The sequence below is a fragment of the Erythrolamprus reginae genome, chromosome 3 (genome assembly GCF_031021105.1).
Source record: "Erythrolamprus reginae isolate rEryReg1 chromosome 3, rEryReg1.hap1, whole genome shotgun sequence".
Lineage (NCBI taxonomy): Eukaryota > Metazoa > Chordata > Lepidosauria > Squamata > Dipsadidae > Erythrolamprus > Erythrolamprus reginae.
Genome location: NC_091952.1, coordinates 71018450 through 71038512, shown reverse-complemented (window position 1 = coordinate 71038512; position 20063 = coordinate 71018450). Strand labels below are relative to the sequence as shown.

The 20063-nt window shown below is 36.8% G+C and overlaps 1 protein-coding gene across 1 annotated transcript; it reads left to right on the top strand.

The window, feature by feature from the left end:
- Positions 1-2215: 2215 nt before the first annotated feature.
- Positions 2216-18543, top strand: LOC139165715 (riboflavin-binding protein-like). The gene is made up of 7 exons (XM_070748947.1): positions 2216-2255; positions 5004-5176; positions 7820-7919; positions 9251-9379; positions 10924-11035; positions 14672-14942; positions 18387-18543. The coding sequence occupies exons 2-6, from the start codon at positions 5035-5037 to the stop codon at positions 14903-14905; spliced, it is 717 nt and encodes a 238-aa protein (XP_070605048.1). The 5' UTR covers positions 2216-2255; positions 5004-5034; the 3' UTR covers positions 14906-14942; positions 18387-18543.
- The last annotated feature ends 1520 nt before the right edge of the window (positions 18544-20063 follow it).

The window sequence follows — 20063 nt, the reverse complement described above, 5'->3', positions numbered from 1 at the left end:
ATTTAATTTAATTTAATTTAATTTAATTTAATTTAATTTAATTTAATTTAATTTAATTTAATTTAATTTAATTTAATTTAATTTAATTTAATTTAATTTAATTTAATTTAATTTAATTTAATTTAATTTTTACATTTATAACCCCCAAAGTTTGCCCACATATGGAAAAATATTATTCAGTAACCAATTTCCACTATATTATAGCTGTATTATTTTATGCTATTAAAGTATTAGTTATGAGCCACGGTGGCACAGTGATTAGAGTGCAGTACTGCAGGCTACTTTTGCTGACTGCCGTCTGCCTGCAATTTTTAAGAATGGAATAGAATTCTTTATTGGCCAAGTGTGATTGTACATACAAGGAATTTTGTTTGGTGCATATGCTCTCAATCTACATTTGGCAGCTCAAATCTCACCAGACTCAAGCCTCCCATTCTTCCGTGATCAATAAAATGAGAACCCAGATTGTTGGGGGCAATATACTGACACTGTAAACTGCTTAGAAAGGGCTGTAAAGCAGAATATAGGTCTAAGTGTTATTGCTATTTCTTGTTATAGCATCTTCTCTGAACAAGAATTAAGTGACTGGTCTTGATTTTACTTATTCTCAGTTGTCAGTCTTGCTCCATATTAGATGACAAAATTTTCAACCTGGAAAGAAATCAATAAATTGTTAAAGGTTGACTAGATTTGCAGAGCTTTGGTAATAATCAGTACTTACGTTATCATCTGGGTGACATAGTCCTGGTCAGTTTGACCTGATCAATTTTCAAATATATTTGCTAATATCTTCTCTAAAAAGATTTTCCATGAATGAGGTGGAACATTTACTGGTAAAAGATATTTTGGAATATCTCACATACATCCATAAAAGATTAATTAGTTGTGTCAAAATATATGAAAAAATATTAGAATCATAGGAAAAGATTGGAAACAGGCTAATTTATACAATGCGTTACGCCATAAAACATATATTGTTAGGTAAATATATTCCATCATACAAACTTTTGTAGTTGTTTTTTTACTCACAATCTAGAACCTTTGAGCTTAGACACGACCACCCTTTTAAATAAATATTCATTTACTGTATTATTCTGTCCTGGAAACAGTGTTTTCTGCATCACTATCAGCCATCAAAAACTTGGTGTCCAGATTCACATTAAATTGCAAATTTAGTACAGTACTTTCCTTCTCTTTCCCTATGGAATTGCTGCTTCTTCAAAAAGAGGTGATTCTATTATTTATAGATAGCAAATACAGACTGATAACAGCTAAGATATTCGTAATTTTTACCTGTTTTACAACTTCATCTGATCATTAATAATTCATCATAAAATGTATAGAACATTTTTAAATGATCTTTGTGTGAAGTTTTGATTTCAAGGATTGTGATTTTTTTTTAATATGTAGTATTTATTATGCATTTCAATATAAAGTTTCGAACTGTTTTCTGAAAAAAGCAAAAAGAGGGCAAGTAATTATATTTTGCTCCATATTCAAAGAAACTAGAATATTGTTTAAATAACTAAATAAAATAAATGATAGGCTTCTTTTGTAACTAAATTTTTCCAATCCAGTATCTTCCAAATGTATTACAATGACACTCTCCAATCTTTGCAATCTTATTGCTAGAGTATCAAAAATTTAATTATGTAACTGACATTTTATTAACTACAAATATCTGCATAACTAGCAGAGTTACATCAAACATAGCAGCCTACCAGAAGTTGAGTAATTATGGTTTTATTAATAGGAAACCTGATTCCCCAGCTGCGTTGTCTGTTTATATCTTAACTAAAAGGAGGTTTTAAAATGTGAAGAAGAGGTACCTGTTGCAGCTTTACACTTCAAAGGCAATTCTGAAGCCTCAAGATCAATATTGTACACCTACTTGTTGAAATCAGTAAGTGGACAATGTGATCCGGCTCTAACTGATTATGAGCATATCTTCCAATGTCTATCTGTAGCATTTTATTAGATGAATTGCAAGTTTTCAGGTCTTCTGTAGAGGTTTCTGATTGGCTGTTTCTAGAGTTAAAATGTTTTCTCTAATTCAACAAAGCAAGTAAGTCAACATCCCAGCTATAAATGACCTAGAGATAAGTCTGTTAGCTGTTGCATAAGTCTAGGAATCTTTACTTTGCAAACTATGTTTTTTTGCTGACAATCAATATATGCAGAGGATATAAATCTGGAAAAGACCAGAAACTTTTTTTCTCTCAGTCTCAGCAAGGAACAGAAGACCAACCAAAGAGGTAAGCAATCAATGGTTGCATTTGGCTAAATTTGCCTTAGTACTTAATAATAATAATAATAATAATAATAATAATAATAATAATAATAATAATAATAATTAGATTTGTATGCCGCCCCTCTCCGAAGACTTGGGGTGGCTCACAGATTAATTAGAACACTTACCAGTACTAATTATGTAATCCTTGCTTTGGCAAATCTTTACCTAAAAGGATGTTCAGCATTTTATGATGAAAACTTCCCTTTTGGAAAGAAAAATGAGTGGGTATCATAATGGCTTTTTAAGTTAGACCTTTACATGCTGTGAACAGCTAGTCTCCTTTCTTGGAGGTGTTGTTCCTTTATTCTTTGTCTTCATTCCACTCCAGTTATTACTGTTCAAAGAGAAGCAACATATTAAATGCGTTTGTTTTTACTTTTAATTCATCTTCACATCAGATATGAAGCTCTGCTCTTAATGATCTTCTTTATGTAATAGCTCAACTTGTACAACGCATTGCACCGTAGGTATAGTTAATAAATGACAGGTGTATTCATACAAATTGCTAAATAAAAATAAGTACATTATTGTTCAATGTAAATCACATTATCATTACATTACATAGCTTATTATACAATCTACTGTAACTCCTGCTGGAAATAAGCTATCAAAACTTCAAGATTTATTTTTTCTGCTGTTTTAATACATATAAAACCATCCTCTCTCTCCCAGTGCATTACAAATATTTTAATCAGAGAACAAAATAGACTGTGAGGTCCCCAATTAGATACAATTTTTATGGTTTTCTATCAATTCGTTATCTTTTTATTTGTCACATTTTTAAAAATGGTTAGTTGGGGAGTACTATTTCTCGTATGGTTTCATTGCATTTCAAGATGATGGATGTGAGAATATTCACAAATTGGCCTCAAACTGTTTTCTAGGAATTTGAGAAGTGAAAACAGTTAACTATGCGGAAGGGAGCTAAACTGATAATGGATGTTTAAATACCAGTTCCTCAAAACAAAAGGAATATAAAATCCAGAGAATCCATAAAACGACAGTGTATTATTTTTAATTTTGGAATAAGTGAATGGAAATAAATGTTCATGTTTGCAAAGCAGTATACACAAGCAGCAATGATGTTGTATAATCAATATAAGTCAGGGTCACAAGAAGAACCAGTTTGTTATGGTAATTAAGGCACCAGGCCAAGGATTGGGAGACTGAATTCTAGTCCTAACCTTAAGGTAAGGGTCTCCAACCTTGACAACTTTAAGACTTGTGGACTTCAATTTCCAGAACTCCTCAGTCAGCAAAGCTGAGAAATTCTGAGCAAAGCTGGCTGAGGAATTCGGGGAGTTGAAGTCCACAAGTCTTAAAGTTGCCAAGGTTGGAGACCCCTGCTTTAAGGCACAAAACCAGCTGGGTGACTTTGGGACACTGACACACTCTCTCAGCCCTAGGAAGAGGAAGCAATGGCAAATCCCTTCTGAAATCTTGCCAAGCAAACTACAAGGGATTTGTCTAGACAGGCACCAGGATTTCTCTTTATTTTTATTGCAACAATAAAACATTGAAAACTTATCTTTTTATTTGAGAAACTTTGACCTGGAGTAATAAACAATGTTGCATAATGTAAAAACAGCTACACAACACATACACACAAAGTTACTGTACATGCTGAAGATTATGAGACCATCAATAAACAAATGTTGTAATACAATACTCAAGTAACCACCATCCATATTATGCCAAAACTACTACAGTTAATAATCACACCAGGGAAAAAAACATTTTATTGTCAATTATTTGTCAATAATTTGGGATTCTAGTTTAAGTGCCCTGGCAAGGGAAATGCTCAAGTAGGGGGTTGGACTAGAAGACCTCCAAGGTCCCTTCTAACTCTAATGTTCTATGTTCTATATTGTGAAACAACATTAACTTCTTGATATTCTGCAATGGCAAGGAAATTTGGAACCCAAAAAACATCTCAATTTCTCAAGAGATATTAAGAAGTCAAGTATCTGTGTCTTTTCAATACCATTTGGTGGGATTCATAATAGAAAGCAACATATCTATTCTGTTAATGAAAAGATAAATATAGGGTAAAGAAGCCATTGATTATTAATACACTCCAAAGATTACATGGTACACAGAGTAGTGAACACAAAACTTTTTCAAATTGGAGATTTTGTGCTGGACCACATCTTGCTACTTTACAATACTAATGTAGTGCAGTACATAGTTAGCTCTCATTAATTACTTGGTTGTTCTGTCCTATTTATAGAAAGATGAGATATGGAAACCACAAAGTTCTTGATTTGAAATAGTTGCACAAAGTATGCTGATATTCTAAGTTCAAAAGCAACAATAATTCTATAGTATTCACCATGAGGAAGAAAGTCCAAATGTAAAGGGATCGTTTTTATCATATCGCATTGTATAAACTTATTAGAAGCTTTCTAATTTCTAAAACTCTTCTTCAGACAAGAGATTCAGAGGAAGAAAAGGGTGAGACAGGAAAATGACCAGTCACGCTTTGAGACATATTTGCTTTAAAGCAAACTTTTCTACACATTTATTTGAACAGAAAATTTAAACTGAAAAAATAATTATATTTTCAGTTCAATTGTTTAAGGAGGATACGAAGGAAAACCCATGTTCCACTTACTAGATTTAGGTTGCAATATTTTCAGACATTTCACATTAAGGTTGCCCCTACATTTCATAAACCACGATTATGACTAAAATGTCATCTTCCATACAGGATCCCTGACAAGAATAGCAATAACAAGAAGATGTTGCGATTTTCAGTGCTCCTGTTCCTTGCTGTCTTAATGCCTAGCATTGGAAAGAGACAGACATGTCTGAGAGGGGCTGGTCACAAGCGAAGACCTACCCAAGAGAAATACTTGCAGGAATGTACCCTATACGCCAAATGTAAGTGTTGCAAAACTGTGTCACAATTAGATTGTATATGACCAACAGGCTGTGTGTGGCTGCCTTTGTTAACAGGGGGTCTTGAAGGATTACTTTGTACTTTTATCATTTGTTCATGCCACTAAGGTGAACTAAATGTCATGATACAGTTGCATGTGTGTGTGTGTGTTGTATACCTACGTGCATGCACACAAGGGCTTAACTGATTACTTCTGTGAAGAAATAACAACAAAGTACGGGGCTGTCAAGATTAAAATAAGAAAGCACAGAAAAGAATAAAAATGAATAAGCCAAGAAATTCAAGCCAAAGTAGAAGTAGAAAAAGAAAAAAATGATATTTACACCAAAATCATTTGCGATGTCTCTTCATACTTTGTATCCTTATGAATCATTGTTCTTCCATACATATCCATACATCCCTTCACACATTTATTTATTTATTTATTTATTGATTGATTGATTGATTGATTGATTGATTGATTGATTGGATTTGTATGCCGCCCCTCTCTGTGGACTCGGGGCAGCTAACAACAGTGATAAAAACAGCATGTAACAATCCAATACTAAAACAACTAACAAACCCTTATTATAAAACCAAACATACATACCAACATACCATGCATAAATTGTAGAGGCCTAGGGGGGAAAGAATATCTCAGTTCCCCAATGCCTGATGGCAGAGGTGGGTTTTAAGGAGCTTACGAAAGTCAAGGAGGGTGGGAGCAATTCTAATCTCTGGAGGGAGTTGGTTCCAGAGGGCTGGGGCCGCCACAGAGAAGGCTCTTCCCCTGGGTCCCGCCAAACAACATTGTTTAGTTGACGGGATTCGGAGAACTAGTCGCTGGGATTCATGCATTTTGCATTTTGCTCTTTAAATTTCTCAATTCACTTTTGTTAGAACCCCATGGACTCCCTCCAACCATGACTGATGGCCTTCATAACCCCATCGACACCTCCTTCATATACTAGTTTTGCAGTTAGCCTTTCATTCATCCACTCTATTGACCAAATCAGCTCAACATACTTCTTCTATATAAATAATTCAATGAGTAAAAGTGAGTGAGGTAGGAGCCAATGCTGCTCAGGTCAGGTATATTATTGTGTAAACATGGAGCTGGTATATTCCAGTGTCAACTGGAGAAAAAAGGCCAAATATCCATTGGCCCAAACAGATACAGGTAGGATGAAACAGATGAAATGTATTCATCTTTTCCCACCCATCCACTTATAGTTGCTAATAGAATAAAGAATGAGCCACAGGTTTTTTCAAACTCATCCTTAGCTCCTTTATTACAGTGGTTCTCAACTTAGGGGTCAGGACCCCTTTAGGGGTTGAACTAATATTTCACAGGGGTCACCTAAGACCATGGGAAAAGACAAATTTTCCATGGTGTTAGGAACTAAAGCTTTTATTCTGGTGACTCAGAATATATTTTTACAATCCAATTAATCAGGTGTTTACAGTGGGGGTGTCCCTCTGACCTTCCTGCCAATCAGCTTAAAGCTCTGTTGGGAGAATTGGTGCTAGACTTATGGTTGGGGGTCACCATAACATGAGGAACTGTATTAAGGGGTCACAGCATTAGAAAGGTTGAGAACAGGGATGGGCTACTGCCCGGACCGGGGGGGACGCAGTGGGGTATCGAAAATGGAGCTCCACCCCAGAACACCCAATTTGCACTGAAAGATGTTGAAAGAAAATCCAGGGCATCCTGTATAAGCCATGCCCAGAGTATGGTAGTAACCCTTCACTGGTTCAGAACCATTGTCTTATTATCATGGCTCACTAGAGCTTAATATGTAACTATCACCACCATAGGAATTTCCACTTTCCAACAGTTGCACAATAGCATAGATGCTATCAAGTCATAATTTCTGACCCAAGTGCAATATTTGCTTTCAAGCTACTACCAGTATGTTGTCACTTCCCCATAGGTTACAAAATCACACTCCCTTCTTTCAGTTCTGTTAAATTCTTTCTTTTCTTTGTTTTGCAGATTCCCCATATGTCTATTTTATTTTCTTTCAATTCGTACTTCCTCCTACATTCCAAATGTAAAAAATTTGCTGCACACACAAAGACACACAAACACATAGCCACTACAGATGAGCCCATAGGCATCCACCTGTGCCAAGCAGCTGAGGTTGTCATGTAACACTTTTTAGTAAAATAAAGAAAGGTGAAGATAGATTAGATAGATAGATAGATAGATAGATAGATAGATAGATAGATAGATAGATAGATAGATAGATAGATAGATAGATGGGGGAGAGAGAGGGAGAGAGATTTTTAAGACAGGAGCGACATTTAGGTATAAAATCAACAGGCTAGGTAAGTCGCGTAATCAATTACACAGTAGCAAAAGCTATCCTTGTTCAGATGTTGTTCATGAAAAAGCAACAACTGTATTAATTAGCTGTCAATTCTCTGACAGTTTCCTAAATATAGGAGCCAGTTAAGCTGAATTTTCAACAGGACTTGCAAGAAGGAGAAACAAAACAATTCATCTAAAAGTGCCCCACAATTTAATTGTAACAACCTTGGCTTCTGTGGGTATTTAACTAAGTCAGACGCCTCTCTGTTATAATTGTGTTAGAAAGTAAACCTTAATTAACAATTTTTTGGATTTTAATTTCCGACAGCTGCCTGTTGCTATCCAGACATTACAGAAGAACTGGCTCATTCACCAGTCACTAAAGTACAAACTACTTTCTGGAACAGATGTGGAAATCTAAGCCCAGCGTAGGTTTTATTTTGTTTTTATTTTCCCCATGTTTCCAGGAATATGTTATTTGGCATAATTCTGCCATAATTGCTGTTTGGGGCGACATAGGCATAAATGTAATACATTATTATGATTTGTTGTGCAATCAGCCTGAGGTTTAGACTAGATTTGATATTTTTATCCAACGATTGAGTGTTTACCAAGGACCTAGGATAGGCAGATGTCATTTGATGGCTTTAAAGGTATCATCGCAGGATGCCTGCTGTTCCAAGATAAGTTGCCTTTTCCAATTGACAGATGGTGATTTTGTTAACGTTGATGAAATTCAAATGGCACTCCAGATGTTGCTGTTCTTCTTCTTCTTCTTCTAAAAGTAGAATTATATTAATATTTTTATTGTTCAAAATACAAATGTTCCCATATTAACATTGCCACTGATATATTTATAATATATTAATTCAGTGCAAAGCAATTGAATTAAGGCAAATGCAGGTAGCCGTCAACTTACAACAGCTCATCTTGCAACCATTCAAAGTTACAATGGCACTGAAAAAGTGACTTACAACCATTTTTCACATTTACGACCATTGCAGCATATCCATGGTCACATGATCAAAATTCAGACACTTGGCAACTGGTCCTTCTTTATGATGGTTGCAGTGTCCCAGGGTCATGTGATCACCTTTTGTCTCCTTCTGATAAGCAAAGCCAATGAGGAAGCCAGCAGGGGTAAAATATTCCCAGTTCGCTCATGCCTATTGGTGGTTGGAGAGCCATCGCGAAGGGAGTTTGAGGCCCTGCCCACTCACCGGGACGCACAAAATGTTTTCTGTCTGGTGGAGCCCGGGTGGATGGGCGGAGCCTCCTGCTCCCTTTGCAACCGGCTCTCCAACGACCAATAGGCATGAGCGAACCAGGAGCATTTCACCCCTGGAAGCCAGATTTACCTAACAATTAGTAACTAATTAAGTGATCCACTTAACACTTTGGAAAGCAAGGTTGTAAAATAAGGCAAAATTCACTTAGCTACAGAATGTTTAGGCTCAGTTGTGGTTGTTGATCAAGAATGTAGCAAAAGGGATAAGATGGGTGACCTACCCATTTTATAAACAAATAAATAAATTATTTGACTCTTTGGAGTTGCTACCCAGAATTATCAATGAGATTAATAAAGTATTAATAAAGATTAATAATGTATTAATCTGGTACTGACTTAAATAAAATTGCACTATAATTTTAGAATTACAAGTCTAAGGAACAACTGAATTAAACTGCCCAACCAATATTCCATTTGGTTTGTTGAAGATTTTTCATATATTAACAGTGAATATTTTTTCCATAAAAACAGGTGTGAAACTTACATGAAGAAAATAGAGTGCTTTTATAGGTGCTCACCACATGTTGCTTACTGGGCTCGTCCCAAACAAGGAGGTGCTATTTCTTCTGTTCCCATATGCCAAAGATTCTGTGATAATTGGTAGGTGGACCTTCTTGCTATTTTCAAAAATAAATAAATAAAAATATTCTGTTTGCAGTTAAATTCTAATTTTTCATTCCTTGGGGTGAAATCAAAAATTTCCAAGCAATTTCATTGTTTTTAAAATCTTATTAACCTACCAGTAACTTTGTCTTAGCATTTAAAAAATGTTGAGAAGTAACCCACATGCATTTTTCCAGGGCAGAACAGAGTATTATTTACAATTCTTGTGATACTGTGCATCATTCATTTTAAGATGATATTTCTTAGAGGGGGGGGATTTGAAATAGCTTTTTGTCATTATTATTGTTTTATGATAGTTTTGTTCCATAGATCAAGCTACCAATTTTTGTTTGGGCGGGTGGGCGGAGCATCTTGGGTGGATGTGCGGAGCCTCCCACTGCTGGCGCTACCAGTTTGCAGAACTGGGCCAAACTGGGAGCAACCCACCACTGGTGCTGCCTCTCCAGGCTAGAATATTTTCATCCCTAGGTTGACTTTGCAATGATGAAGAGAAAATATCACTCTTTGGAAGCTTGGATTTGACCACAACTATAGTCATTTAGTATTCTTCCCTACTTTTTAGTATTAATAGCTGTCACCTAGGAAAGTTACAGGTCGTTTTTAACATACATTCTGTCATTGTAACATGCCACATCGTTTAGGTATATTATTTTTTCTTCCCTTCCTTGTCCTGAAAATATCCTTGTTTTAATTGCCTTCAATTGTACATTTGTAAAGAATAATTTCTAATCATATCCTGAAGGAGCGTTGACTTGATTTTTTTAAAAAATAAAACACATTATTTTATGTTCTGCAGGTGTGTTTCAACCACCCGTAATTACAGGGTAATTAGTCCAGGAAGACACACACCACACGATAAAAGGAAAATCCAAAAGGTTTTATAAACAGAAAAACAGAAATAGTTCCCTTTTTAAATGTCAAAGGAATTTTCTGGTACACACAAGGCACAGGTTAAATGAAATCCAATTGCTCACCCAATAACTGGGAAATTGAGTCCAATTCTAAAGTCCAGAGAGTCCACACACAATCTTGAACAGCACAAAAACCACGATCTTGACAAAACAATGAATCAGATAAACTGCCATGAGGTTAAAACACCAGGTTGCACTTTTATCTGTAGCTCTAATTACAGCAGCCCCACCCAACCACAGGTGGCCTCATTTTCTCTTGTAATAATCCTTCAATTGTTGTCTCCCATGCATCACTCTACGCATGCGTGGATGTGTCATTAATTCTTGTTCAGAATCCAGGGATGATACAAATGATTGATCTCCTCCTGGGCTGTCTGCCAAACTCCCCTCTTCCCTGACACTCACGCTTCCTTGGTCAGAGAAGGCTTCGTCGGCAGATTCCTTCGGGAGCAAAACAGGCCTATGGCATGTGGATGTTTCCCCCACATCCACCTGCACATTCCTTGGGGCAGGAGCTGGGCCAGAGCTAACCACAACAATTCTATGTTGCATTTGATGGAATGGTAAAAACACAGATAAGGCCTCTACTTTTGTTTTTTTTTCTTATAGGTATGAAGCTTGTAAAAATGATCGCACTTGTGTCAGCAATTGGTTGATTGATTGGGAAATTGATAATAAAGGAGAGAATCACTGTCAGAGAGACTGCATCCCAATCAGTGAGGTAATGTATTGTACAATAAGCTACTTCTGAGGCATGCATAGTACCCTAATGTTAAAGTGTCACATGGCTTTCTACACAAGTAGTCCTTGACTTAAAACCATTCATTTAGTTACTGTTTGAATTTAACTCCAGTGAAAAAAAAGTGACTTATGACTGGCCCTCACAGGTATGGCCACTGCAGCATCCCCATGTCACATATTCACTTGGACAATTGGCAAATGACATGTTTTTATGACAGTGGCAGCATTTAGGAGTTATGTGATCACCATTTGCAACCTTCCCAGGCAGTTTCCAACAAGCAAAGTCAATGGGCAAAGCTGGATTTGCTTAATGAACACTCCAGTGATTTGTTTAACAGCCATGGCAAGAGAAGTCCATAAAAATCAGGCATGACTTTAGCATTACAACTGCCTTGTTTAGAATAGAGTAGGGTAGGGTAGGGTAAAGTAGGGTGGGATGGGATAGGATAGGATAGAATTCTTTATTGGCCAAGTGTGATTGGACACACAATGAATTTGTCTTTGGTGAATATGCTGTCAGTGTACATTAAAAGACAAGATACGTTCATCAAGAATCATAAGATACTGTATAACACTTAATGATAGTCATAGGGTACAAATAAGCAATCAAATAATACTAGGAAACAATCAATATAAATCACAAGGTTACAAGCAACAAAGTTAAGGGACATACATAAGTGCACTGGTGTGCCTTTCGTCCCCTGTCCAATTGTCTTTCCTTTCTCTCACTTATCATATATATTTTCTTTCTTTCATATATCCTCTCCTCTAAGTTCACTTTACCCTTATATATATTACTACATGTCTATTTTTCTTCCTATGTATTTGTGTATTGGACAAATGAATAAATAAATAAATAAAGTTACAGTCATACAGTCATAAGTGGAAGGAGATGGGTGATAGGAACGCTGAGAAGATTAATGGTAATAATAATGCATGCTTAGTGAATAGTTTGACAGTGTTAAGGGAAATTATTTGTTTAGCAGAGTGATGGCTTTGGGGGAAAATTGTTCTTGTGTCTAGTTGTTTTGGTGTGCAGTATCATTTTGAGGATAGTAGTTGAAACAATTTAGGGGGTCTGTAAATACTTTCACAGCCTTCTTTTTGACTGATGCAGTATACAGGTCCTCAGTGGAAGGCAGGTTAGTAGTTCTGTAATTGTTTTTTCTGCAGACCTTAGCAATAGAAATTATCATTCCAATTGTATTTAGTGCTAGCTCTCTAACAAATTGACCTAATTGAACAAGAGGAAACTCATATATTCACCCTCTCTTAAATTCTAACATATTTTAGTATTGCTAATGCATGGCACCAATAATTCTTTTAAATAATCCACCAATAATGCTGTATAAATTAAAATGCAGATTAAGTACACAATTTTGAAGTCTGGCTTCCAAAATTTAAATTCAGTAAGAGAAGGTTAAGGTAAGATGATGGACCAATGTTTATTTTAAAATAGGTTAATCTAAAATGAGTGTTTTCCAAACAAAAGATATATTGATATTATACAAAGGGAAAATTTTTGCATATACAGCATTGCAATTACAGTGGTACCTTGGTACTCAGTTGCTTGGAAACTCATCAAATTTGGTACTTAACTTATTTTGACATGAAAATGTTGTCCTGTCACTCATCCTTTATTTCGTACTCAATGCACAAACTAGAACTCATTGGTAACTAATTAATGATGAATACCAAGATATCGCTGCATCACACTAGTTTAAAAGAGCAATGCATTACTATATTTTGGGATCTCAACACACTAGCTAGAAATCTGGAAGACATCTGTTATGGGAAGGCTTATCTAGAAATGCATGTGCTAGTCAATTCAATGATAGATCATGCATCTCTAGATATTTGCCAGAGATTCTAGAGCAAATGAAAACAAACTGAAACTCCAGGGTGGCACATGGCTCCGGAGTCACCTTTGGAGATGTGGAGTGATTCATTGAAGATACGTTACTCCTTCTATTTCTGCTTGGAGAAGGATGAAGTGGATCCCAATGCAATCAAGCTCACTCGGGATAGATCCTCCAACACAGTGGTGAAATCCAATTTTTTTTGCTACAGCTTATGTGACCATGGCTTGGTGGGTGTGGCTTGGTGGGCATGGCAGGAGAAGGATATTGCAAAATCCCCATCCTCACCCCACTCTGGAGCCAGCCAGAGGTGGCATTTGCCAGTTCTCCGAACTACTCGAAATTTCTGCTACTGGTTCTCCAGAACCTGTCAGAACCTGCTGAATTTCACCCCTGATCAGGTGGAAGAAGCAGCAGCAACGACTGATCACAATGACCTAATATAAGCCCCATTGTTTCCCAATTTGAAGCGTGGAACTCATTACCAGACTCCGTGGTGTCAACCCCCAACCCCCAACATTTTTCCCTTAGGCTTTCCATGGTTGACCTCTCCAGATTCCTTAGAGGTCAGTAAGGGGCGAGCATAAGTGCACTAGTGTGCCTTCCGTCCCCTGTCCAATTGTCTCTCCTATATTTTATATATATGTTTTCTCCCATTCATATATCCTTTCCTCTACTCTTCATTGATGTATTCTATTCTCATATCTCTTCTTCTATCCCTTCCCTGATATTTACTACTACACGTTCTTATTCTCCTTAACTTTCAATTTGTATTGGACAAAATGAATAAATAAATAAACAAACAAACAAACAAACAAATAAATAAATAAAATTTGAAACTAGAAATGCATATTTCTAGTTTTTATATGTTGTAAAATGGCCTGAGTCTTCGGAGAGGGGCGTATCTAAATCTAAATCTATTAATCAATCAATAAATGTCATCTGGCGGGACCCAGGGGAAGAGCCTTCTCTGTGGCGGCTCCGACCCTCTGGAACCAGCTCCCCCCTGAGATTAGGATTGCCCCCACCCTCCTTGCCTTTCGCAAACTCCTTAAAACCCACCTCTGCCGTCAGGCATGGGGGAACTGAAACATCTCCCCCTTGCCCATGTTGTTTTGGTGTTAGATTGATTGTGTGCTTGTTTTTTTAATATTCTGGGGTTGTTTTTTATGAATTTTTTAGCTTAACATTGTAATTGGATTGGTGGGTATTGTATTTGTTATTATTTATTGTTTTTACTTTGTTGTGAGCCGCCCCGAGTTTGCGGAGAGGGGCGGCATATAAATCCAATAAATCTAATCTAATCTAAATACTTAAACTGTGCAGGTCCAGGCTATCAAAAATTGCCCATCCCCTATTTCAGAAATAATTACTAATTAAAATGAAACAAAATGAAAACATTGCTTTAAATGGTTCAAAAACCTTGGTATGGTATAAGGTACAACTCTGTTGATAAAGGTAAAAAGAAGGGAGGTTAAAATTCTACACAAAGGGTTGGATAATATTCGTTTCTTTTAAACTCAAGTTTTTTAAAAACCTCACAATAAAGCAATTAGGTGTTTTCTGATATGGTGTATTCTCTGGCTCCTGAACGAGCTGAACGAACTAATTCCTCAATCCGCCCTCCTAACTGAATCAAACCACATCCTGCCTCAGTTTTTCATAATAGCTTAGATGTAAAGAAATCTATAAAGAAGAGGTTCTGATGGTAAATGATACTATATAAACCATACCGTTTATGTCTCTCTGAATTCTAGATGTATACCAGTGGAACTGACATGTGTGAGAAAATGTGGGGTGGTTCACTGAAGGTGAATCGCCGCTCCCCCTGCCTCTGCCTCGAGATGGATGAAGTGGATCCCAAGGTAATCAAGTTCATTCAGGATAGAGACTCCAGCAGCAGCAGCAGCAGCAGCAGCAGCAACAACGATGATGGTGATGAAAAATTCTGCCGTCTCAGGATGCAGTCAATAAGAGAGGTGGAGGAATAGGACAAAAGCCTGGAAACTAGTGAGCGTTTTGAGTTGGGTAAGTAATGTTAAATTGTTATTATTTTTTATCATTGCCATGATTGGCCTTCAAATGTTCTATGCCAGTGTTTCCCAACCTTGGTAACTTGAAGATATCTGGACTTCAACTCCCAGAATTCCCCAGCCAGCAAATGCTGGCTGGGGAATTCTGGGAGTTGAAGTCCAGATATCTTCAAGTTGCCAAGGTTGGGAAACACTGCTTTAGGCATCTATTTCTAACAACAATGATGCCTAATGATAGAACATGTGTTGCAGTGGAAGCTCTGTTCCTTCATATTCAGAGGTTCATAAGGGGCAGAGTTTGTATTACAATGATGCATTCTTCTTCACTTCAGTCCCTGCAAAGACAGAGTTTGGAATTTTGGCAGAGAATCTACTGAGAAAAATCTACATTCAGAGTATAAGACGCACACAAATTATCAGCCTCTTTTAGGGAGGAAAAAGGTGTGTCTTATACTCTGAAAGATACAGTCCTTCCTTCCTTCCTTCCTTCCTTCCTACCTTCCTTCCTTCCTTCCTTCCTTCCTTCCTTCCTTACTTACTTACTTACTTACTTACTTATTAGATTTCTGTGCCCTCCTTCTCCGCAGACTCAGGGCAGCTCACAACAAAAATAAATATAAAAATAGAGCATATAAAAACTCTAAACTTAAAAATGTGACCTAAAACCCCAGTTCTTAAAAAACAATCATCCACATTCATCCCATCGTAAGTTATACATTCCTATAGTCGGCCCGAGCTGACGATCCATCCTGCAGGCACCTGTGTGTCAGCAGCAAAAGCATACAAGTAAATAATAAACAAAAAATGATAACATTTAAGACTCAGATGCAACCCACATGGCAAACGTTTAAACATCAAAATCAACATTGAATGTCCCAAAAGTAAACAGAAATTTGATAAAAGGAAATTGTCCTTATCTAGCAGCAAGAGTTAAATAACTAGAGAGCTAAACAGATTTCTGCATGAGTTTCTATATTGTTCTCAAGACCAACTGCTCTCATGATTGGAAAGTAGAACTGTGGAAATGAGACTCTAGCAATGGCAAATCAGTGCACACCAGAATATACCAAAGGGTTTGGCCATCAGAACCAAGAGTACAGCTGGGATCAAAGGTGTCTATGGAAAGACATCAACAATGTCCAAATCAGCAGTCGGTTGCTTGCGATTCGGCCCGGTTCTACGAATCGGTAGTGCCGGCAGCAGGAGGCTCCGCCCACCCACCCGGGACGCTTCTGCATATGCACAGAAGCATCACATGCATACGCAAGTGCACATGCGAACCCATAGTAATGGGTTTTAGAACCCACTGCTGGTCCAAATGGCAAACATGTCTAAATGATCACAGCCTAAAAGGGCAAGGTTTAGTTGCCTAATGTAGCTACCATTTTGACACTATTGACATCCATCCCTGGACCCCACTACTGGGATCCAAGCAGTATATCTTATGATCATCTCCAATTCTTTGTCTTCTATTCCAGTGTTTCCCAACCTTGGCAACTTGAAGGTATTTGGACTTCAACTCCCAGAATTCCCCAGCCAGCGAATGCTGGCTTGGGAATTCTGGGAGTTGAAGTCCAGATATCTTCAAGTTGCCAAGGTTGGGAAACATTGTTCTATTCTACTATCCTCAGTATTGCCACGTTAATTATTCACACTTTTCTTTTTGAGCAGTTATTTCTGGTGTCCTCTAGGCCAAACTCCATTGCTATATCAGTAGTGAAATTCTTAGTGTTTTTCAATTCCTGGAATTCAATTTCTAAGTTCTTATAAACCTTGTATAAAGCAAATGTGAGATTTTATTAGTGTGGTTATTGTTTGACAACCAATATTTGTTTTATTCAAAATAACTGAAAACACTATCACGACAATGACGGCTACTAAGATGATAATGAGTCACATTGGAAGATTATTAATTATAATTATTGAAACTTGGGTGCCACTTAAATCTCATGACTTTGGGTAGTTCTTAACCGTCGAACAAAGAAATAACCAAAGTATAAAAAATAAAGAGAAAAAATGGTTAACAGGATGAAATGAGGGGTCTCATTATTTTCTTGTCGGAGGCCTGGGTAAAGGGCCAGAATCTTTGGTCTTCCAGATGTTGTTGTTCATCAGCTGTAGCTCCTAGTATTTCTCACATGGGCTATGGCACTATTTAGGCCTCCTAAGTGTAGTGTTTCAATAATTCTTGAAGGTGACATATTTTCCGGTTCCAGAATAGTCTAATCAAGACAGATAACCAAGTTACTCATACTGATGATAGCTTCTTGAGTGAGAATACTGATCAAAAAGCACAATAAAATCAGCTGACAGTTCAATTTATTCTAATTTATTTTACCTACCCAAACATTACAGAGACAATTAATAGCCTATTAAGAAAACCCCAACACATCGCTGAATTATACACAGGTTCTTTTACATATTACTTCCAACCCTGTTGAATTATAATTGAGCTGAATGGGTTGCCATGGCAATCAGATCTAAGTACATTTTTATTATTCTGGTATTAATCGCTGTATATCAAGAAGAAAGGTGCTATGGTTTTGTTTATGGATTTGCTGTATTATTTTGCTGAGCTTATATGGCACTCCAGTTATAATTGTCTCTACACGACTATTTTTTTAACAACTTTAAGCAGTTTGGAAGTGCGCCTAATAAATAATAAATACAGAGATGCCATCTTGAGAAAATATGTTTATACTAGATGTTTTTCAAAACTTATTAATCCTTCCTTTTTCAACAAGGCATCTTGCAGATGTGTTTTATTTGACACTCATCACCTACGGCTAACATGATAAATGATAGAATTTGTTGTAAAACACATCTAGAGTATGTAGAAAAATGCACTAGATAACGTTTACAAAAAAGCATTCGGTGGGTTGAGATTTGGATTTAGAATGATGTAAGCTTCTGTTGAGTCTCGGTCTGCAAAACCATTATCTTGTCTCAACTGGCTCACACAAAGACATTTCTGTTCATAATATTTTGCCTGTTCATCAAAGAAGTCATATTTACTAGTTCAAACTTGCTAGAAGGATAAGGTGATGACAGATGCTGAAAACAAGGACCCATACATATGTTGCCAAGACACTGCAGTCGTAATTAGAGCTGTACTTCCAGATGGACAATACCATGACCTCTGTACTAAATCAAAGTAATATACAGTATTAGGATTTACTTGTGCCAAGTAAAATCTTAGTGAAGGAATATTTTGGAGATTAAGTCCGCTTCCTGAATTTCAGTTTGAATGAAAGAGAAGTGTTATATGCAGATAGCTGTTTATTTGTAACGAATTTGCAAAATGTGTTTCTTATAAATGTAGGTATCTTCTAAACATGACCAAAAACAGATTTTGTGAATTCTCCCATAAAACAACGCTAGCATGAAACAGTTGTTGTAGATGAAATGTAAATGTTTTGACTATTTTCATCCCCCACAGTGACATATGAATTGTATGAATCTTCATCTGACAAATATCCTATCTGAAGACCACCAAGAATGCCTCCAGCACCAAAGTAAAACAAGAAGCTACACAAATTGCTGATTTCCAATGTTCTACTAATGATCAACAAATAAATAAATAAATAAATAAATAATGACTAAACGTCTAATAATTCATCACTGGTCACTTTTATGCTGTCCATCAAGTTTCTGGATGGGTCTTCCTCATCTAGTGAACTCCAGGCAGTCAGCCTGCAATTTTCGGAATTCTTAGCCAGTGTTTTCATGTGGTGCTGCCTGTGGAAAGTCTATTCCGTAGTCAACTTTTTTCTGCATACACTCATGGGAATTATTAATCAGCAATACATTCAATCAGGCTTTGAGGCAGTGAAGAGCTGCATAAATTTTTACTACCATACTATTGGCATGGTTTATTTTGTGGGTATGACTTGCCGGCCATGTGACCAGGTGGGAGTGGCTTGATGGTCATATGACTGGGGGTGGCTTAAAGTTCATGTGACTGGCTTAAAGGTGGCCAACTTGACTCACTCACATCAAGGGTTAGGGTTAGGGTGCCTGGCCTCTCCTCGCTTCAAAGAGATACAATTTCTCTATCTATTTATTATTATTGAACTTCCAAAAAATAATAATAATTCTATGTATATATGCCTTATGTGTACATACATATTATACACAGGCACACAAAAATATACATTATCTACTGTATGTGTATGTACACACACGCCCGCACGCACAGCTCTTCTAAAATTATACACATTCAACCTCATTTACTGCAATAGGAAGAACATACCCAGAGCCCAGAAGGGGAAAAAAAAATTCTACCAATTCTGCATACCTGACCGTACCCACGGGAGCCCATTACTGCTTTGGGGAGGCAATGGTACCAGAAGATTAACATGGTCAATAAAATTCTAGATTAAAAATCTATAGGGATTAGGTCCTATTCAAGGACCTAATTGCTTCTGGACAAGTGCTTTACCAGCAAGGAGGAGGGTCCACAATGAAAACTAGGAGAAATGCACAGACACACACCAATGTGCCTCTATGCAGTTAAACTTAAAAACAATTGTTAATAGCATTAAGGCATTGGGGCAACAGTAGAGGCTATTTTTAAACTTACCGTAAGTGCTACCCCAGGAGCACTTAAAGGAATGGGCTGTAGCTGAGTTGAAGAGTGCTGGTTTTTGATCTCCCCATTAGTTTCTGCTGCAAGGGTCCCATTCATTTTGCCCAGAGTGGAACTAAGCATTGTCCACTCAACTAGATACTGTATTGTATCCGTTTGTTACACTGTCAGGGTTTCTTAAACATTCCAATTCCTTGATTCCTAAAATAATAGAGTGGTATACAGTGTATATATATATATATTTATCTTGAAAATTACATTTCAATCTTTATATCAAAGAAAACAGAAATGGAACCATATAATTTTATCAAATAAAGATAAAAGTTGACCTTCTACAGATAGACCAAAGAACAATGCTAGTGGTGCATTAGAGATATTAGTGGTACATAATTAATTCTGAGGAAAGCCACATCCCACTAGCTTTAATCAGTGACAATAGATTGTCAGTATCAATAACTGTTTGACATAGTAACAGTAAGTATGAGCCAATGAGGTGTACAGTAGTAGTGAAGGTGCTGGACTAGGAGT